Here is a 22035-nt window from a genome sequence, read left to right as displayed (position 1 = left end):
AAACCAGGGTTACTTCTGGCTAGGGATAACTAAGAGCCTCAAACCCATCTTTAACAAGCCTGCTGAGTATAAGAAGTATGCAGAAGAGATAAAACTTACGTATTAATAACTCCATTGACAGGTCTCAATGCTCCACATGATTTAGTAGACAATGACTCTGAAGGATGACCAGAGGCACCATGGTTTTCCAGTGGTTGAGAAACAGACTCAATCTTAATGAGAAGAAAAATGAAAATGTATTATCAACATTTAGCCAACAGCACCAGCCTGAAAAGCAGCACCATTTCATTTTAATGAAACACCTAAAATTTCTGATGACCAACTTGAAAAAAACCTCATTTATGGAACACATTTAAGTGTTTCTTGGATTTGTGTTTCCTGGGCTGCAGTCCTCACAAATCCCAAATAAATGCATTTTTTGGCCTTAAAAAAACCAAAACCAAAAAAACCCAAAAAACCAAAATCACTCGTATGATTGAGGAAAAAAGAAAATAATTAAGAGAATCAGCTTTCGAGATTTTGCTTTGGCAAAATTTGGAGAATTTGCTTTGGAGGGAAGGGTTAGGAATTAAGATATTTAACAGACCAAAAGTAGTAAAGTGCCTACTGACAGGGAAATGACCTAATGACTCCATGGAACAGAAGCACAGCAAAACAATTATATAGTACCAAGAGTCAAGTTTTCAACCTAAGGGTCAAGGGTACATAAGTTCAGTAGGAAGACAACTAAGAGGAAATTTAAATGTAGTTAATATCTGCTTAACTTCGCAGTGTATGCTGGAAGCTTGTTTCCAGAAAACCATACTCTCTCTCACTTTCTCACTCTCTCTCTATATATATTTCACCCCTGTGATAAAAGAAATAGAAACAATTAATAAAATGACAATGAATAACTAATAATTACCTAATGCTATCAGGTAGTAACTTTGGACTATACAAATACAGTTGACCCTCAAACAACTTTTGGATTTGAAGTGCAGGGATCCATTTATACGTGGATATGTTTCAATAGTAAACACTAAAGTACTACACAGTCTGTGGTTGGTTGAATCTGCAGATGTGGAGGAACTGTGGATAGGGAGGGCTGACTATACATTATACGTGGATTAAATCCCATGTTGTTCAAGAGTCAATTGTATATGCTTATAATATAAAATGAAAAAAGGGAGGTAGGAAAAAAATGTGGAAGAGTTGGAATTTCACTATTTCAAAAGAAATTATATATTTACTAGGCTAAAAGGGGTAGGGGCAGCCATGAGATGTCAATCACATGGAGTGTCTGAGGTACTGGCAATAAAGCCACAGCTCAGTTATCCCTCGGCTCTGGGAGTTGTTGGAATACCACAGAATGGCTGTGGTCTCTGTCTCCGCCTTACACTCAAACTGACTTTGGGGTGTTTTGACATCCCCCTTCCTGTAACTGCTACCAGTACATGTCAAAGCCAATATTTTGAGGCTGAAATTCTATTTATCAGTATTGTTATATTTCTCTTTTGATCTTTTTACCCCCAAGGAGAAAACACCAAAGGATCTGAAGACCTGAGAACAGCCTCAAGAAAGGACAATACATTGGGAAGCTAATTTTTAAAATTTAATACAAATTATCCAAAAAGTTAGATCAGGATAGACAAGACACATGAGTAAATTACAATGAGTAAACACTGGGAAAGTGTTCTGTCTTCCTTGTTAGATACCCTGTACATTTACTGGTATATCTTGAACAATTATATTAGTCAACAACACCAAAATTATGGTAAATTTGGCTCATGTACTCATTGCCTTAAAAGCCACACTGATTTCCTCATGGAAAGTAATGTGTAAGAGTTATAAGGATGTTCATGTCTTCTGACAAAGTATTTTACTCATCCTTAAAATCTATCTTAAAGAAATAACTCAACAAAACATACCCCCAAATCTTACACACAAAGCTAGTCACTGCAATGATATGGATCAATAACCTAAATGCTCAACACTTGAGGCATAGTTATAAAATGTGGTTCACCAAATCAGAATATTGAAGATAATCATAAAGGAAATTTCCTCTTCCTTTACCCAGAGGAATATTTAAATATAGAAAATAATAGGTAGAAATGATTTTGGAAAGGGGCTAAATTCAAAATATTTTTAATATAATTGTGGTGACTAAAAATATATGTACACAGATAATGACAAGGTAAAAATAGTGTTAAAGAGGCAGAATAGAGACTTCACTGGTGGCGCAGTGGTTAAGAATCTGCCTGCCAATGCAGGGGACACGGGTTCGAGCCCTGGTCTGGGAAGATGCCACATGCCGCGGAGCAACAAAGCCCATGCACCACAACTACTGAGCCCACGCTCTAGAGCCTGGGAGCCACAACTACTGATCCCATGTGCCACAACTACTGAAACCCGCGCGCCTAGAGCCCGTGCTCCACAACAACAGAAGCCACCTCAATGAGAAGCCTGAGCACCGCAACGAAGAGTAGTCCCTGCTCGCCGCAACTAGAGAAAGCCCACATGCAGCAACAATGACCCAGTGCAGCCAAAAGGAAATAAACAAATAAAATTTTTTAAAAATGAGGCAGAATAGGACTATTCGAAGTTTTCTTTACATTTAGATAATATTTTTAACATTAAAAAAAAACCCCAGATAAACCCAATACCCTCCTGAATGCTAGTGAGGATTTACCATTCAGGAACACCTCAAAAAGCCCAAACAAATATTATGGTATGACAAAGGACAAAAAGATTTAAGATTCAGGTTGCTGTTAACTAGGAGATGTGTGACTCCAGCCATGTTACAGCTTTCCTAGATTTCTGAAGTTCTGGTTTGAATGAAAAAGTTTCCTTTCAACATGAAAACGCTGTGACTATGAACTTTTTGGTGTTGATCTGAAGAACTTCTGTCAACTTTATATTCACTTAAAACAATAGCTTTTAGCATTAAATTATGACACAGATCTGGTTTATATATCTACACGTTTTACAAGGTGCTACGTTTAAGCAATAGGTTGACTCTCATTTGATTAAGATTTATTTTCTAGGGATTATGGAGAACTAACCACCAGGATATCTGTCAAGACAAACTGTTGCCATTCTTTAACAAAATCTCATTTCAAAACAAGTTTACTTTTCTTGGCTAATAATCTATCCTTGTTTTTCATGCCTACAGATATATAAGTATATTTAAAGGCCATTAATCTTCAATGTGTATTTTATTATTTTTCTTAGAGGAACTTGGAACTTTCCTGGGGGTAATTCAGCCCCAAAATTAAAATAGAAGTCAACAGGCAAAAGGTTATTTAAGCACAGAAATGCTTGTCAAGGATACAGAAGCACACAGCAATTAAGAGCATCAATGTCAGAGAGGAAACGTGCTTGAATTCCAATCCCAACCATACAAGGAGGCACTGAATATTTAGAAGGATCTGCTTAGAAACCTTGGGATATCCTACATGTAATCACCCTGAGATCTAAAGCAGGGCACTGGGGCAATTAGGTTCATCATTCATTCTCAAATTCAAAGAGCTTAAAATATTAACCCCAATCCTCTAACAGTGTTTTGTCTAGAAAAAGAAAAACACACCTCACAAACACATGTGATTTTACTTAGAGTTTCTTAAATGCATTCACATTGCTTTAAGAAAAAGTGAACACTCCTTATCTTGCAGTCCAAAAAGCTGCAAAGACAGGGTAGAGAAACATTAACAAACACTTCACAAATATTAAATCCACACACTAATTTAAGCCCGACTGTTATTACTGCAGTGGTTTACATCATTAATATTTTCAGGAAACTAAAGCATGACTCAGATATTTGCCATCCAATGGGAAACTGTAAATAGGAGTTGTTACAGAGCTTCTCTTGAGTTTTATGTGGTGTTCAGATACACTCTGAGGGTACATGCATCCCACAGCCAGAAAAGTACAGAAAAGCTGAAGTGAAGTGGTAGGTAGAGTGCTTCTGTAATCCCTCCTTTTTCTAAAGCAGAGCCCCAGGGATTACCTTTTGGGGAAATTTTAAGAGTTAAAGGTAGCAAGCAGGGTTACTGAAGTGATTTTTTTCCTTGGCTGAAAGGGTCAGATGTATGGAATAACACAGCAGTGAGATTCTATTTGTTATTCTTATAAAGTAGGTATCTGTTTGATTCATTACTCCACCTTCTTGGCCACAACAATTAAGTGTGACAAAAAGCCCTTAAAGAAAAACTAGATTAAATTAAGGTTTATTTGTGTGTGGGGGGAGATTTTTCTGGGGTCTGAGAACCCATGTTCACTGAATTTGTTTTACTAAAAAGTAGAGAAAGTAAAGGGGTAAAAATCAAAAGGCACACAACTTAAAAACACGTAATAAAATAAATCTCTAGGTGTGTATGCAAGATATGTGTGTATGTATCTTTACTTTAGTCATTCAAGTAACGCCATGCTGTAACTGTTTGAAATACCATTTTCCTTAGATGCACCATATTTGTTTGTCTAGAAAATTTAACAGTTCTGTTTTGGTTAGTTATTACCTTTCTGACAAACATTATCAAAATGGAAAGAAAAAGGCTAACTGAATGCAAGGAATTCAACCTTCATTTCTGGGTCAAAATGCTCTCCATCTCAATGATACCCAGCATAGTCCTGCTTAAAATTACCAAAATATTGCTGGCCCATAAAGAATATAACAGTCATTTCCATGAACTAGCACCACGGCCAAGAAACTGTGCTAGAGTGGAAGTGGAACTTTCTGAAAATTCCACTTCCACCAAGTTACTTACCTAGGCTTCAATTTCTGCATATGTAAAATGGGACTATGTGCCTCACTTTCCTATGTCTCTATATTGAGGTCAAAATATAATCTATAGGGCTTCCCTGGTGGCGTGGTGGTTGAGAGTCCGCCTGCCGATTGAAAAAAAAAAAAAAAAAAAAAAAAAAAAATCTATAATTATATTAAAACAACTTTGGGAGATTACGTTTGACATAAATACGCTACCATGGGTAAAACAGACAGCTAGTGGGAACCTGCTGTATAGCACAGGGAGCTCAGCTCCAGCTCGGTGCTCTGTGATGACCTATATGGGTGGGATGGCAGGGGGAGGGAGGTCCAAGAGAGAGGGGATATATATATACATATAGCTGATTCACTTCACTATACAGCAGAAACTAACACAACACTGTAAAGCAATTATACTCCAATTAAAAAAAAGAAAGTTAAAAACAAAACTTTGAATTATTCGTTTCTAAAAATGCAACCAGCATAATGTTGTTACAAGTCCAGAGACTACTAAACCTAAGATCTGTATTTACCAACACTGTTGAAAATCTTTCTCTAGAATCTAGAGAAATACAGTAATTGCAAAAACAGCCTTATAAATTCTTACTGTTCAACTTATTTATCCAGAGCCCAATTTATTTTAAAAGTCCTAACTGGTCAGTCAGTGTTTTTTAATACTGTGGATCAAACGTTCTCCAGCCAGTACCTAACCCTCTACTCTCTATCTCAAACCCCTCACGGGGGCCAATGCACCATTCACTGTCCCTGATGACTGCAAAACTTCAAGGAAAAGAACACTGTTCCCATGTAACCAATGGTAGGAAGATTATACCTTGAATGTTTAAAAAGAAAAAGCAATAGCTTACATTTTTGTATGCTTTACTTCTGGGAAAGCATTAGTCCTTCACTTAATAGTTCACTTGTTAACTCCATCAATTCCACAAAGCAAGGAAAGGTAAAAGAATGAGGCTTGGGCCTTCCCTGGTGGTGCAGTGGTTAAGAATCCGCCTGCCAATGCAGGGGACATGGGTTCGATCCCTGATCCAGGAAGATCCTACACGCCACGGAGCAATTAAGCCTGTGCGCCACAACTACTGAAGCCCGCGTGCCCTAGAGCCTGCACACCACAACTACTGAAGCCCGTGTTCTCCAACAAGAGAAGCCGCTGCAATGAGAAGTCCATACGCAGCAACGAAGACCCAATGCAGACCAAAAATATTTTAAAAAGTGAGGCTTATTTTGCAAATAAAAGCAAACACAAATAATGACGTCATTTGTCAAAAGCCACAGAAGCAATGTTTTTGCTAAAACAAACAAAAAACCTCCTCAATTTCAAATCTATGGAAAGGAAGGATAATGCAAAAACTAATAAAACTGGCTACCTACAGGAGGTGGGAACACAATGGAAAGAAGGTGGAAATAGGAACAGGGCTACAGCCTTTTGTACAGCTTTAATTCTTAGCACAGTAGTAATGTTTTGCATACTCAAAAAATAATAAATATCAACTACTGTGTGTGTGGGCAACAAGAAGTGGAATACTATAGTAACAAAAGAACGTAACTGTATTACAAAATAATTGCACAGTCACACTGAAAGGTGAACTAACCTAAGAACAACTTCGGGGAAATAGCATTTTGACGGTTTATTATAGTGCTAACATACTGTATACAATATTGTACTCTGGTTAGTAAAGATATTTCTCACAGGAGTATGAGCTGGCAATTATGAAACTACTCTATTTGGTACTAGGATTGAACAAATAAGTATCAATAAGGAAGGAGGAAGGCTGTGGTGTTAGACTGGTACTAGTATAAACTCATGGTTTTTAGTGTATATACAGATGGGTAGATAACAAAATACATGTATGTGTATGCACGTAGCAGCATACATATATATATTTACTAGCTTTGTTGAGAAGTCCTAGATAGAAGCAATGACACCAAGTAGCAATGAGCACAACTAGTACCCAGATCTTGGTTTCAAAACCCTGTTCTCCAATAAAAAGAAGCAGGGCTGGAACAGGTAAAATACAAGATGAGCCTGGAACATTGTGGGGTGCCAGAAAGTGAGTGTTCAAAACACAAGGTGGGGGGGGAGCATGTTGAAAAGACACAGACGCCAATCTGAAAGGTCCCAATGCCAAAAGTTCAGACAACTGCAACTGAATAACTACTAATAGTAGATTATAATCCATAACGTAAAATTAACATCCATAAAACCATCCTGAAATAAGTAACTAACTGATGGACGAAATAAATGAGGGAGAAAAGACAGCTCTTCCTAACAGAATTCCAATGAACAAATGTAGAAAACAGAAAATCACCATTTAGTAAACACCACAGCAATAATTACTGCAGTAATTTTGCAGGAAAAATCCACCAGTAGATGATAAAACTGTGGATTAAAGTATAATGAGCTGGACATATATACACTACCAAACGCAAGGTAGATAGCTAGTGGGAAGCAGCCGCATAGCAGAGGGAGATCAGCTCAGTGCTTTGTGACCGCCTGGAGGGGTGGGATAGGGAGGGGGGGAGGGGGGGAGACGCAAGAAGGAACAGATATGGGAACATATGTGTATGTATAACTGATTCACTGTTATAAAGCAGAAACTAACACACCATTGTAAAGCAATTATACTCCAATAAAGATGTAAAAAAAATAAAAATAAAAGAAATAAAAGTATAATGAGCAACCGAAAAATGCATAGTATCCCCCCATGAGATAGTCATTCATTACAAAGGGAAAAATACTAACTTTACAGTGGAGAAACCTGGCAGGCATCACACTAACCAAGTGAAAAAGCTATCACCATCATCTTGTACCCCTAATATGGTATACTGAGAAGGGCACAGTACCACTTCTGTGGAATTACTGCAAAAAATGCATAACCTTTAACGAAAAAACACCTGGCAACTCCCTTCTGAGGAACATTACACATAATAACTTACCAATACTCTTGTGTCAAGGTCATGAAAGACAAAACTGAGGTGCTCTCACACACTGGAAGAGACTTTAAAGAGATATGACGGGGCTTCCCTGGTGGTGCAGTGGTTGAGAGGCCGCCTGCCGATGCAGGGGACACGGGTTCGTGCCCCGGTCCGGGAAGATCCCACGTGCCGCAAAGCGGCTGGGCCTGTGAGCCATGGCCACTGAGCCTGCGCGTCCGGAGCCTGTGCTCCGCAACGGGGGAGGCCACAACAGTGAGAGGCCTGCTTACCGCAAAAAAAAAAAAAAAAGAGATATGACAACTATATGGAATGTGGAAATCTGGACCCAAAAAAGGCGGCATAAATGAGAATATAAGTGAAACTGGAATAAAATCTGTAGTCTGTATCAATGTTAATTCCTAGTTTTGACACTGAACAATGGTTATTCAAGCTGTTAACGCTAGGGGAAGCGGGGGGGAAGGATATGTGGGGACTCCTGTGTACTGCTTTTGCAACTTTTGTGTTAAGTCTAAAATCAAATTTCATTCATACACAAATCTAGGAGTTTTCCTTAGATCAAATTACTTAAAACAAGAAATGTTAATACTCATAAAAGCCCGTGACCTTTTGAGAAAAGTAAAAATATGAAAGAAATAAATTAAAAGTGGTCTTGGAATTCAGAAAGAAAAGAAATTAATCTTGGTGTTCAGAGAAATAGGAAAAAGGAAGGAATTATGAAGAGAGATTTGAGCTAGGCTCTAAGGAAACAGAAGATTACAAAAAACGACAGCTTTATCCTCATTACAGAATTAAAGGGGGTAACTCAAACAGCATTTTCAACATCTTTGTGAGTTAAACCTTTCCATTTTATAGTGGCCCAGAAAGGTTACCTTACTTATCAAAGTTATCAGAGCCACATGGTCTCCTAATTCCCAGGAATATTCCATAATGTCACACTTGCTCTGGCTGTGCTGTCTTGAGAGTTAGAAGCTGCTTTTAAATTTTAAAGTCAGCTACACAACTGCTCGAGGGGCCTTGTGGTGCCCTATTCGGGAATTCAGAGCTTAAAATGCCAGAGGTGATAAAAGGGGATACAACCCCTTCATTCAGCCAATGCAAGGATCCTTATTATAGAGAATAAACTGTGCTGAAGCTACACCCCAAATTCTCACTCATTTTCCCTTTTCTGTCTTTTATACTTACCAATTTATCATTCCCATGATCTGTCTTCACCTCAGAACTAAGTGGAAGAAATAAGTCTGTGGTGTGCTCTGGGGGAGGCGCCTCTCCAAGAACTATCAACCCCTGCAGGACAGAGAGAAAAACAGCTTAAGTGGTGTAAGTTACAAATTTAATTTAGTAGTTAATATCAAGAGTTAGGGGCAGGGTGGGTCTGGTTTACCAGAGGCCTTTTCCTTTATCCTATGGTTCTGAAACAAAATATACCACCAGCAGCTTTGCTCTTCCAAGAGTGATTTCAACAGAAGGCCCTAGCAGTAGCCATGAATACAGCCTAAGACTCAAACCCAAGCTTCCCCTTTCTTCCACTTGAATGTATGGACCTACATGGCTTGTAGCATCTTTTATTCACATCTTCCAGATCTGGGATCTTTATCAGAGTATGGTATTTTACACTATATCACCAACCAGACTATACTATATTAACAATAGCAATGCAGTTTTTCTACTTAACTTGATCAAAAATGTGGCTTAAGGATGACCAAACTAGAAGTGCTACAATTATAAATGATGAGCTAAACCAACTATCTCTGAGCAACCACAACCACCGGGTGAAACAAAGGTGGAACAGTCTCTACGGTATCTTAGAAACCAAAAACTTAAAACTGTTCCAAAGACACCTGTTTCTCACAAGCATAAGCATTACTCCAGATTAGGTTCCTGCTTGACAATTTCAAGCTCAGATTTTACATTCACCCCAGAAAACAAAAAATGTAAAAAGAAATTTTAAATGACTCCACAAATCCTCTCCGTAGCCAGCATGGGCCCAGCTTGGTGAAGACAGAAGTTAGCTTACTATGAAAAATAAACAAAAACCACAGACATGAATCTCCCATCAACGCCAAGTAGAAGTGACCAAAAAAATCCAGTTATGACACTGTGTAACAGCAAGACTGGGATGCAAGTGCTCTTTGGTTCTCTTTCTCTGGTCTAGAAAATAAGGAGATCTGACTGATAAGAAGCTCTTAATGGAAATTTTGTATTAGAATCACTTGGGGGAAACCTTATCAAACTATACTTGCCAAGGTCCAACATCAAATCTACTCAGAATCTCTGAGGTAGGGAGCTGGGTATTCTGTTTTTCAAAAGCTTCCCTGGTAAGTCTTAATGCAAGCTCTAAACTGAAAAATACTAGACTCAATCATCTTGACTCAGCATCAGAATCCCCCAGAGAACATCCTAAAATATATCAACAGATTTCAGGGCCTAAAAACTTTGACTTATCAATTTGAGCTCCCTAGGCCATTATGACATAGGCTCTTGTGAGCCCATGAACTAGATGATCCTGTCCCTGGGGTTATTTCTAATACAAAAATCTCCGTGAAATAGGAGATATAAGAGATTGGGGGTCCAGTGGTGGTTAAGAGGGAACGATGGAATTTTACCTCTGTTTAAAAGGGAAGAAAAACAGGACCTCCCTGCCCCCTTCCCCACCATAAGAGAAACAACAAGTTTCCTATTCTGGAATAAGACTATACCTAGGCTATGTAGAAAATGAAGCAGAGACTCTGCAGAAAGAGGGAGAGGTTATTAAGAAAGCAAGAAACATTTGCCCTAGCTTTCAAAATGGGGTTTCTCTGGATAAAAGAACTTCTTTTTCACTGTGGGGGCCTCTCCCATTGCGGAGCACAGGCTCCGGACGCGCAGGCTCAGCGGCCATGGCTCACGGGCCCAGCTGCTCCGCGGCACGAACCCATGTCCCCTGCATCGGCAGGCGGACTCTCAACCACTGAGCCACCAGGGAAGCCCTGGCTAAAAGAACTTCTGCAAAATATTTTCTTGTTTCAATCAGAAGCATAAAACAGACCTCACAAACTTTTCCATTTCAAAGTAAAAACTGTTTGTAAAAAGCAGCTATTTTGTACAACATTCCCTTCTCAGAATATTGCATTCAACATCTTCTCTGCTTAAGAGCCTAAACCACCTCCCCATCTCCTATATAAAGCTAGCCCAAACTCATCTTGGCATAGTCCATAATCCATCCCTACCTTATTTATCTATTTCCAACTACTTTCTCCAAATATTGTTACACTAACCGCATTATCCCCTAGAGAATGTCTGAATATATATGAAGTTGTTGTTGAGAGCTGGGGGTTATTACAAAGTAGTAGGTAAAGAAATGCAACTAAATGTTACAATACTACCCACTACCTGTTCTTATGTCTTTGTTTATACTGATTCTGCCCTTCTCTTACATTTATCTATCCAAAAGGTTATGCTTCAAAAAGCTTGTCAAAGCCAAGTCCCACCTCCTTCCAAGAAAATGTCCCTGGTTTAACTGAGCCCCTTATTTTCTTTATCCACGTTGCCAGACTTCCTAAAGCATGGTGATTTTATCTTACATTCTGTATATTTAAATCTCATTTCCAGAGCAGAACCTTAGGCCAAATTATTTATTTCATTTATTGTTGCCTCAATTTGTCGTTTAAATGTTAACTAATGGTAAGATCCTTGAGGACTTAAGACAAAATACAAATATATTCGAATCTCCCATATTCCCTAGCAGAGTTATACACCAAGAAAGGAAATGCATAATAATTATTTTTTGGCTTTTATGTTTAAAACTTTTTGCCCTTGAATGAGAAAATATTAAGTTTATATTAATTACAGCTAGGAGCCTAAATAAATCCAACTATTAGGTATAAAGTTACTCCCTCAATTTTTCTTAGGTGAGAAGGTAAGTCAGGATAAAACAGCCAATATTTTCCAAAGGGAAATTTTTCTCCTTAAACTACCAAATAATTTCTAAAAAACACCTTAGAGACTACAAAGACACCCTCCTGTGAAAGCTTTAAAAGACCTAGTAGGGACCATTTATTCCCCATCATTTTATAGACCCAGGGAGGATGCAGGTCGAAGGTAATGTCAATAGGCCAATCCGTGGCAGAACCAGGGATAAAAGCTGGGTTAGTTAGACCCAGCTAATCTTTGTTTTGGCTTTCATTCATTCAAATCAAGCCACTGTGTCTCCATTCATCAAACATTTTTTAGGTGCTGGGGGTACAGGAAAGAAAAAAGACATATCCTTCTCCCTACTCCTATCCAAACTCATCCCTCAAAGTGCTTACAATTCTAATACTGGGACAAAGACAGAATATCAACAATATGAGTAAGTAAAATTTATGTTGCACATTAGAAAGTGTTAAATGCTAAAAAACTAAAGGACAGTGAGAGGATAATAAAGTGGGAGTAGGCACTCTTTCCTATTAGGCGGTCAGGGTAAAATGCACCGAGAAGGTGGTGTCTGAGCAAATACTGGAAAGAAACTTGGGAACAAACTTTGGGAATATCTGCAGGAAGAGCTAATGCAGCGGTTTCAAGGTTGGAGCCAGCTGGATAACTTTAAGAACTGTAAGGAATTTGGTATGGCTGAAGGAAAATGAATGAGTGGAGTCTGAGGCAGAAGCTCAAGGCAGAGGAGGTAAGTGGGGGTGCAGGGCCTTGTAACTCCCTGTCTTTCAGCTTTTATGTCCAGATGGTAAATCAATGGAGAGTTTCAAGCAGAAGGGAGCAATGATCTGACTTATGGTTTAAAAGGATCAATTTGCTATTGTGTTGACAAGTGGACGAGTGGACAGTAAATAGAGGAGCAGAAAGAACCGCTGTTGGACCGAAGTGGTTGGATTCTGTGTGTGTGTGTGTATATATATATATATATATATATATACACACACACACACAGAATCCAACCACTTCGGTCCAACAGCGTTTCTGTGTGTGTGTGTATATATATATATATATATATATATATATATATATATATTTGAAGAAAGAATCAATCAGTTAGTTATGCAAATATGCTTCTTGGGATGTGAGGGAAGAGAGTAGTCAGAGTTAGTAAAGGTTTCTGGCCTCTGCAACATTAGAGCTCCTATTAATCTGTTGAAAGGTCTTTTCAATGTGCATTAGTTTCAATCAAATCTATTTTTGCAAATATTTACTCAAGTGCTATGCTGATTCATATGCTACCATTCACCCATGCATTCTTGCCCTGACCCCCAAAACTCTGTTCGTTCATTGTAGCATACAAAACCAACCATTAAATCCTTTATACTGTACCTCATACCAAAAAAGATGAAAGCAACTAAAAGGAAGATGAGCAAATAAAAAGCATACAAACGGCTAAAATCTGTTCATTCAGGTGACCTTTATTGAGTGTCTACCACATGCTGGGTGGTGTGAAACCCTAAGAATAAGAAAATAAATAAAATACATTCCACTCATAAGAAGCTTACTACCTTCATCTAACCTCAGACAGGCAGGCAGGCCAAGTATGACAATGACAGTGCTATAACAGAAGTTTAGAGAAGATGACGTGAGAGCAGAAAAGAGGCAGAGTTTCAGGAAGAGACTGATGGAAGTAAGGCTTTATGGAGAGGTCTACATGATTACTTAAATTTTCCTAAAATATACTTAATAAATATAGCTAATAATCACGAAAGGAAAGGTCATTATTAGCAAAGAAAACTCCATGAAGTTCCACTCCACACTTGTCATGGCAACCCCAAGCTGGGATTCCCTAGCATTCGGGGTTTATACTGGGTCAACATTACATGGCTGTGACATTAGCCACAAGCAGCAATAACCTCAAGGCTACTGCACTCTAAGCCCAAGGTAAAAAGGCCAGGAGAGTCTGCCCACCCTTCACTATCACTTCCTAAAGTCACAACCAGGACCATGCCTGGACTGTCCAGGCCTAGAGAACCAAACACTACAGAACACAGGACTACAGAAATTGGGAAGGGTCACAGTTGCATGAAGTCGTAACATATCCTTATAAATTATTCCTCTCTGGAAATACAAATCTGTCCTACATTTAAAAAAGGAAAAAACAAAATGAAGTAAAACTGAAAAAGGAAGAAATGGTAGAAGAAACTGTGCTAAGCCTGATTATAAAACAGGGCCAAAGCAAGCAAGCAAAAAGGAAAGAAAAGAAAAAACTAAGTTGTACGCTTGGGTCAACTGCTTTCCCTTTACCAATTTCAGGTAACACATGGAGTCAAAGTACAAGGGAAAAAAAAAAAAAACCACCTCTTCATCCATAAAACAAAATTAAGATGCAATTTCACATACTCACTTTCCTACTTCATTCTAAATAGGTCAAGCTTTCCTACCCATCTTAAGATAAATCAGTGACCTCACTGTAAACCAGCACCACAAGATGGTCCTGGGCTACCTAGACTAGACATGGCTGTCCATAATGCCTTATAACTCTATGAAGATGGAAACTTCAACTACTTTACATCAATTCTGAAGACACGTATTCTAGGTCACTGCTATTCCCATTCAGCAGCTTTTCTATCCAGAAGTTTCATTGTTCTTCCATCTCTCATTCCCCATAACATTTCCATCCTTAGTTAGCAAGTGCTGTGCAATCTGACAGATCAGTCAAAAGAAGGGATAAAAAAATAATATAATGTTTCGTACTAGACATAGATGCTGAAGATTGCGTGTTAAGAGAAAGAAGTCTCCTTTAGCAACAGAACCCTCTTGGTCCCTGTGCATTCCCCCCTCAGTTTTATTTACCAGGTGTGAAATTTCAATAAATATGCTCAAGAGAAATGATGAAAAGGATACAACAGCAGAATATGTTAGAAAATGCTTTGGGGTCAGATAAATAGCCCTGAGTTCAAATTTAGCTCTGCTTCTTACAAGCCTGTAAGCTGTTGCTTTGTGCATTAAATAACACACATGAATGTACCTGTATATAGTCCACACTCAAGGTTCAGACACTGTTTTCCTTTCTCATTTTAAGACATGGGAGCATCTTTTTTAAAAAGGCTGACTGAATATGAAAGTTAAAACACAACAGTGTTCCAGATGGTATGTCTTAGTTTAACTGAAATCACTTCTTAGTGGCACATAACAATGGTGCAGCTTACAATCAACAGCATCTTTGAGTCTATGAAATACAGTAGTTTTATAATGAGGAACTAATATAACATAAACACATACATAAACACACAATATATAAAATAGATAAAGCAACAAATATGACTACCATTCTAATAATCTCAGTTGTTACTAATAGTGAGACTCTAGTTCTCAAATATGAAAATTCTCTCTTAACTATTGGCTATAAAGTACCAGACACTGGAGAGGTGTCCATGACAGAGGAAGACTGTTTTTCTCCTCAGGATAGGCATATCCAGTCATCTCCCAGATACTCTTTATCAACATTCCAGCTCCTATTCTACAAATATCACTTAATTTTCTTTGTGAAGAAGAGCTAAGCATAATGTTTACCATCCTTGGTGAATATTTTTAGATTTAATTCCTCATTTGCACTAGCTAATTTTTAAAGTTAGGATTTAATGTGTTCCCTATCCTAAAGGAACAAATTATTATTATTATTTTTTAAGGTAAGTCCTCTGGACTTTGCCCTCAATTATAATATGTTCTACTGAACTTCTGGAGAATTACATATAAGCCCATTTGGGGAAGAAGCTCAAAGAACGCTCCAGTGAAATGTTTGGAATAAAAGCTTACATAATATATAAGGGAGGCTGCAGGACTTTTACTTCAAACTCTTACCCTTTTGTTCATCTTGTCAATTAGTCATCCTTTAACTCTTGGTCTACTAATTAATTTAATGTACGCAGTTCACGGTACATAGCAATTTTCTTAAGGCTTTGACCAGTACTAAGGCAGGACAAAAACGTTGTGACACTTATTTTTAGGGGCAGTAGATGCTTCATCTAGACCCACATGTTCAGTCAGGGAAGTCACTGCATCAAGCTAACACAATAAGTACCTTGCAAGAACATAAGCACCAAGAAAGGTGGATTTTTATTTACTGTGACCCCACTAAGGAGAACAGTGCTGGTACACAGCCGTCACTCAACTATTTACTGAATGGATTTCTTTTCCATGTACATTTTTTCCCCCAGTCAAACTCCAAGTAAGCAGAGGACATTTTTCAGAAGAAGAACTATACAAGTATCACTGTTAAAGATAAAAGCTGTATCGTTAAGAGTCAGTCCACTGCAAGCAGGAGAACAAAGGAAAATGAAATCACCAGTGTCTAATCTTGCCTGAATGATCTTTCAGGAAAAACTTTATTTTTCCTTAAGAAAGCAAGGGAGGCTTAGCAGTAAAACAGAAACGCATCTAAAGTAAAAAAATAAGATGAAAATACAGTCATCACCACTTTTCCATAAATATAACAAATATGCAGGTATGGTCAATGGCTTACATTAAATAGTGCCTTTTTTTAAATGTTCCCTGTTAGCCCAGATATTCAAACTGTTTTGTTCTAAACCCATGAGCTAATCTGACATTATATTCTAACAGTGTTGTCTGCATTATGCTAAGTAACACCAGGCTCTTAAACAAATTAAACCGCTGTATCAGATCATATTAAACCATTCTCTCTGACATAGTTAAGAGTTACTGAGGGATGGGGAAAAGGGGATAATGATAGTTTTTAGCTGAGCTGAAAAAGACCAGACACTTATCCCTTACCTTATTAGCACGTATCTGTTTGTAAATATCTGTTTGCTGCCGAATTCGATATTCCAAGTCAGAAACATGAGCCTGAAGCCAGTTCCAGCGGCTGACAATAGCTGCTCGGTCTGCAGCCCATCTCCATTCTGACCTGCGCCTCCTAAAAGGAAATAAACTGAGTGAAATCCAAGAGTAGCAGCAACATTTATACTAAATGGGAGTGGGATGGTTTTAACGTCTAAATGCCCTTATACAGACCACTCTAGTGTCAAGAAAATCTTAAGACTATATTTATGTTTATGTATGTATGTCACAGGACACACATGGATGAAACTCTTCACATAGATACTTCCCAAATTAACTAGCTGAAACTGCCTTGTAAGTATCCTGATCCTGTCTGTGGCAGTTTTTCTGGATTGCCTTAATTTCTCAGGAGATAGAAATATTTTCTACTTTAAGACATATAAAGGACAAAGATTACGTATCTACACAGAAAATCCAAGACACCACAAATTATAAAGCTAACCAAGAATTCAGCAAAGTTGCCGAGTAAAGATCAACATACCAAAATTAACAGTGTTTCCAAGTGCCAACAAGTAGAAAAGACTCATTTTTTAAAACTATTTACAACACTAACAAATGCTAATATTATACACAAAAGATCTTTGCAGAGAAAATAATAAAACCAAAAGACCTACATAAATGGTGAGATAGATTTTTTAAGATGGCAATTTTCACATCTACCTACAAATTCAAATAAGCTCCAATCAAACCTCCCATAGGGTTTTTTGTTTGTTTGACTGAGCTGCACGGCTTATGGGATCTTAGTTCCCCAACCAGGGACTGAACCCGGGCCCTCTGCAGTGAGAGCGTGAAGTCCTAACCACTGGGCTGCCAGGGAATTCCCCCCACCACAGGGTTGTTACTGGAAACTTACAAACATCCAAAAATCCACAACGGTGGAGGGGAGGAACACCACTAGAGAAATTCTAAAGAAAGTATGGTGAAAACTCACACTACAGACTTAGGGTAAAGCTATGGTGATTAAGGCAGTCTAGAAAGACAAAAAGACCAGTGGGACAGAACACAGAACTCCCAAACTTAGAACTGGATATATAAAAGAGATAGGCATTCAGAGCGATGAGGAAAAGACTGAATTATTCAATAAACGGCATTAAGATGCCAGTTCTTTACATGAAAAAAGTAAAATTACTTCCTTTCTTTATGATATAATTCACTATTTTTGGAATTCCTATATCTGAAAAGTCAAACTTAAATAAGATTATCTTTGGAACTTCAGGGCAGGGAAGGATTTCTTAAATAAGACACACAAAAAATTTAGCTAATTTTCAACATACTGCAAAAGATTTAATAAAGTTAAAGGCAAGCTACTAGTTGGTAAAGATATCTGTAACACATAAAACTAAAAATAACACATCAGAATAGATAACAGAACTCCACCAAAGAGGTTTAAGAAGACTATAATCTAACAAAAGATGAATAAATTGAAATTTCACATAGGAGAGATCCAAATGGCCAATAAAAATATGCCAGGCCTTGTTAGATTTTTGGTTAAAATATTAGTAGGTCAAATACTAAGAAGTCATTTCAAACCCAGATTGGAAAAACCAAGTGTTAGTGAGATGTGGGAAACAGTAATTCATACATTTCCAACAATAATAAAAACTGGCACCACCACTTTTCAAGAGTAATCTGGAAATACTTGGCTAGGTGGGAAATGTGTATACCTAGCCATCATGAAATTCTATTTCTGAGAATATAACCTGCACATCTGCATGAAGAAACAGGTTCACTGCAATAGTTGGTAATAACTAAAAATTAGTTACAATTTAATTTGCTAAAGTAGGGAAATAGATACACTATAATTTACTGGATTTTTCTACAGCAATAGAAACATATTAACCAGAACTATCTGTATCAACATGACAATATCTCAGAAGACAATGTTGAATGGAAAAACATAAAAACTAATAATAAGCTAAACAAAGTACTACTATAGATATAAACAAGTAGTAAAGGAATTTAATAGAGTATTGTTTATCAATTTAATTATTACTGTATGTCTCAACACGACTAAATCTCAAGAATGTGGAATGGAAAAACTATATAAAAACTTTAAAAAAAAACCCAAAAAACAATAGTAAGAATTATTGGGACTTCCCTGGTGGCGCAGTGGTAAAGAATCTGCCTGCCAATGCAGGGGACACGGGTTCGAGCCCTGGTCCAGGAAGATCCCACATGCAGCGGAGGAACTAAGCCCGTGCACCACAACTACTTAGCCTGTGCTCTGGAGCCCTCGAGCCACAACTACTGAGCCTGTGAGCCACAACTACTGAAGCCCACACGCCTACAGCCCGTGCTCCACAACAAGAGAAGCCACCAAAATGAGAAGCCTGGGCACCACAACGAAGAGTAGTCCCCACTCGCCACAGCTAGAGAAAGCCCGTGCACAGCAACAAAGATCCAACGCAGCCAAAAATAAAAAAACAAAAAATAAATAAATTTATATATATATAAAAAAAACAACTGCTACCAATACATAAATGGTAAATGCATAAAACTGATAAACAACAAATTCAGGATCAGAGTGCTCCTTACCTCTGGGAAGGAAAATAAAGAAGTTAGATTTTAGGGGCTTCCCTGGTGGAGCAGTGGTTAAGAATCTGCCTGCCAATGCAGGGGACACGGGTTCAAGCCCTGGTCCGGGAAGATCCCACATGCTGCTGAGCAACTAAGCCCATGCGCCACAACTACGGAGCCTGTGCTCTAGAGCCCACGAGCCACAACTACTGAGCCCACGCACCGCATCTACTAAAGCCCACGTGCTCTAGAGCCCATAGTCCGCAAAAAAGAGAAGCCATGCAATGAGAAGCCCACCCACCACAACGCAGAGTAGCCCCCGCTCGCCGCAACTAGAGAAAGCCTGCGCACAGCAACGAAGACCCAACACAGCCAAAATAATTAATTAATTAAAGAAAAGTTAGATTTTAGCTCTAACTGTAATGTAATGTTCAACTGCTCTTTAAAAACTAAAAGTCTGATAGAAAACGGCAACTTTAATATTAGAGGGGGTAACTGGCATCTGGTATATTCTGTAGCCAAAATATTTTATGAGCTTCCACAAAATTCTATTCCAAGAGAGAAGTCGTCATACTGCCCTTAGCCCCATCTCCAATCAGGTTCTACATACTCAGTAACAAACATTTTAAGTGACTGTAAGTGAAGTTCAACATAGTCCACTGACAGAGTGAAATACATTATAATAAAAGAGAACAGGGCTTCCCCGGTGGCACAGTGGTTGAGTCTGCCTGTCGATGCGGGGGACACGGGTTCGTGCCCCTGTCCAGGAAGATCCCACATGCCACGGAGCGGATAGGCCCGTGAGCCATGGCCGCTAGGCCTGCGCATCCGGAGCCTGTGCTCCGCAACGGGAGAGGCCACAGCAGTGAGAGGCCCGCATACCGCAAAAAAAAAAAAAAAAAAAAAAAAAAAAGAGAACAAATCTAACCATAGTAGAATTAGAAATGAGTTAATACTTAATCATACCATAATAACTAAGATCAAGGATAGCAATAGTATTTTACTAACTTCAATACATTCCAAATATAAGCCATTGAAGCCAACCATTGTGATAAAGTATTATCCAATTATTTCTCTTTAGAAACAAGGCATATAGTTAGTTCCCTAACCTTGATGGAAAAAGCACAAGATATAAAGATACTTTCTTTTTTAAGTACAATTATCTGGTTCAATATTGGCTGCAGGTCTAGTACCAGTCCAAATTCAGGAAAAAACCTCAAGAGGTCAAGAATAACCTCTGGATCATTCTTGAACTATAAAAATGTCCCCCCTTTTCTAAAATAGGTAAAGCTAGTTAACCCTCATATCCCATTTCCAACTTTCATCACTCTTCAAGGTTCGCAACCTTCCTATCTTGTAAAATCTCTTGGTTTTACAGGTTCATTTCATTTCTGAAGCTACCACAGTACCAAGTCCCCATCTACCACCAATGGGCTACTCCAATAACTCCTTAACTACCCACTCCTAACATAAATCACATATTACTTCTCCTCAATAAAATCTCCTCAAACCTTATTTCTTCCTGTCACTCTTATGTGTAAGGAATCACACAGCTTCTCTGCTTCTTTACAAATCCTAAGTCTTCAAGGAAACAAAGTAGAAGGGGAGTCAAATATCATAAAAGGCAGCAATTCGAAGCCAAAAGTGATTAATAAAATTAACACAACATCCATTTAATGACAGTTTATTCCCAGACAAATCTGTTTTAACAACTGACAGTGGCTAGCCAAAATAATACTCTAATGTTGAAAACCAAAGCAAGGGAAAGATGATTTCTTGGCCAATTTACAGCACTTCCTCCTTAGTCACCCTTGGTGGACAAAGAATCCTGGCAGTCTCTCCCAATGATCCTGAACTTAGCTCATAAGCATTCTCATGAAAGTGTTCCAGGACATCAAGCACTCTGAATTGGCAGGAAAGATGAAACTTATTTGTTATTTCTGAATTTCAACACATCTTAACCGAAAGAATTTTTTCTCTTTTTCTTTCTTGTCTGAGGTCAAGGAAAAAATAAGAAAGAAACCACAACACTTTAACTGTGTGAAAACTTGAAAATACAAAAGGAAAAGAAAATTCCTTAAAACGTTTCAGTTCACAAGAACTTTGGTGGATAAACACATTTTTTCTTTTGACATTAATGAACAGCCCTTTTCAATTTTCTTAAGGTCAAAACTAACAGGCTGATATACAAGTATTATTCTAAATACCAATACAAAACCGAACGTCATGGTAATATTTTTTTGGAGATTGGCTAATAAACTAATTAAAGACAAATAAACTAATTAAAGATAGGCAGCATTAAGGGAGGACTGCAACCCCCAATTATGAACAGGTTTCATTCTACAAATACATTTGTCATATGACAGTTTCTAACCAGATGTAATTTTCAGCTGGAAGTTGTCACAATGTGGTAGTTAATGAAAAATGGAAAACCCCACCTCAAGTGTCCAAAAAGTATCTTGTGTTCAAAATACCAGCAACGTGGACAGAAAGCTGAACTGTTAACAAAGGTGGGAGGTGTACAGTTAGCAAGCCTGAGGTGAGCTGTGAAGATGTTACCACACCCCAGTGGCAGAGGAGAACACAAAACACAGTGCAAGAATAACAGCTTCAAGTGTAAGAGTTTATGTTTTTGTTTCCTCAACAAAAACAACATGCCACAGAAACTCAGTTTACCAGAGGCAGAGGTATATTTCGCCCCTAATATTCAAAATGTAAATTTATTACTCTGATAATTTACAGCTCAAAACAAAGAGACGCTGATTTAAAAGCAGGGTCATGCTTTAAATAGAACATGTGACTAAGGCTGCAGAGTGATACTTATGCAAATATGAGGATGAACTGGTTTCTACTGCAGTCATTATCAATAATGAAGAAAAAGATGTGGATTCCAACAATCCACAGGGTTCTTTCAACTCTTTCCTATTGCTTACTCTGTGCTAATAATTAGTAAAATAATTGCTCTGTGCTGCCTGTGCAGGACACTAGGATGCTTTCTAAGGTGTTGTTCTGCCATGTACTTTATGCCAGTTTGCACCAGAATATATGTCTACATGTACTGGGCTACTTACTACCTGAAT

General features: G+C 38.2%; 1 protein-coding gene across 4 annotated transcripts in view; it reads right to left on the bottom strand.

The window, feature by feature from the left end:
* The window catches only part of KANSL1 (KAT8 regulatory NSL complex subunit 1), a 165173-nt gene that overhangs the window by 40775 nt on the left and 102363 nt on the right, over window positions 1-22035 (bottom strand). For all 4 annotated transcript variants that reach the window (XM_024760517.1, XM_024760516.1, XM_024760515.1 and 1 more), the window contains 3 exons: window positions 16373-16514; window positions 8873-8974; window positions 100-212 (listed from right to left, as the gene is read on the bottom strand). In XM_024760517.1, coding sequence (XP_024616285.1) covers window positions 100-212; window positions 8873-8974; window positions 16373-16514 — 357 coding nt within the window. The remainder of the gene's footprint in view (window positions 1-99; window positions 213-8872; window positions 8975-16372; window positions 16515-22035) is intronic.

The sequence above is a fragment of the Neophocaena asiaeorientalis genome, unplaced genomic scaffold, assembly GCF_003031525.2.
Source record: "Neophocaena asiaeorientalis asiaeorientalis breed wild unplaced genomic scaffold, Neophocaena_asiaeorientalis_V1.1 scaffold30, whole genome shotgun sequence".
Lineage (NCBI taxonomy): Eukaryota > Metazoa > Chordata > Mammalia > Artiodactyla > Phocoenidae > Neophocaena > Neophocaena asiaeorientalis.
This window is presented reverse-complemented; position numbering and strand designations above follow the sequence as displayed.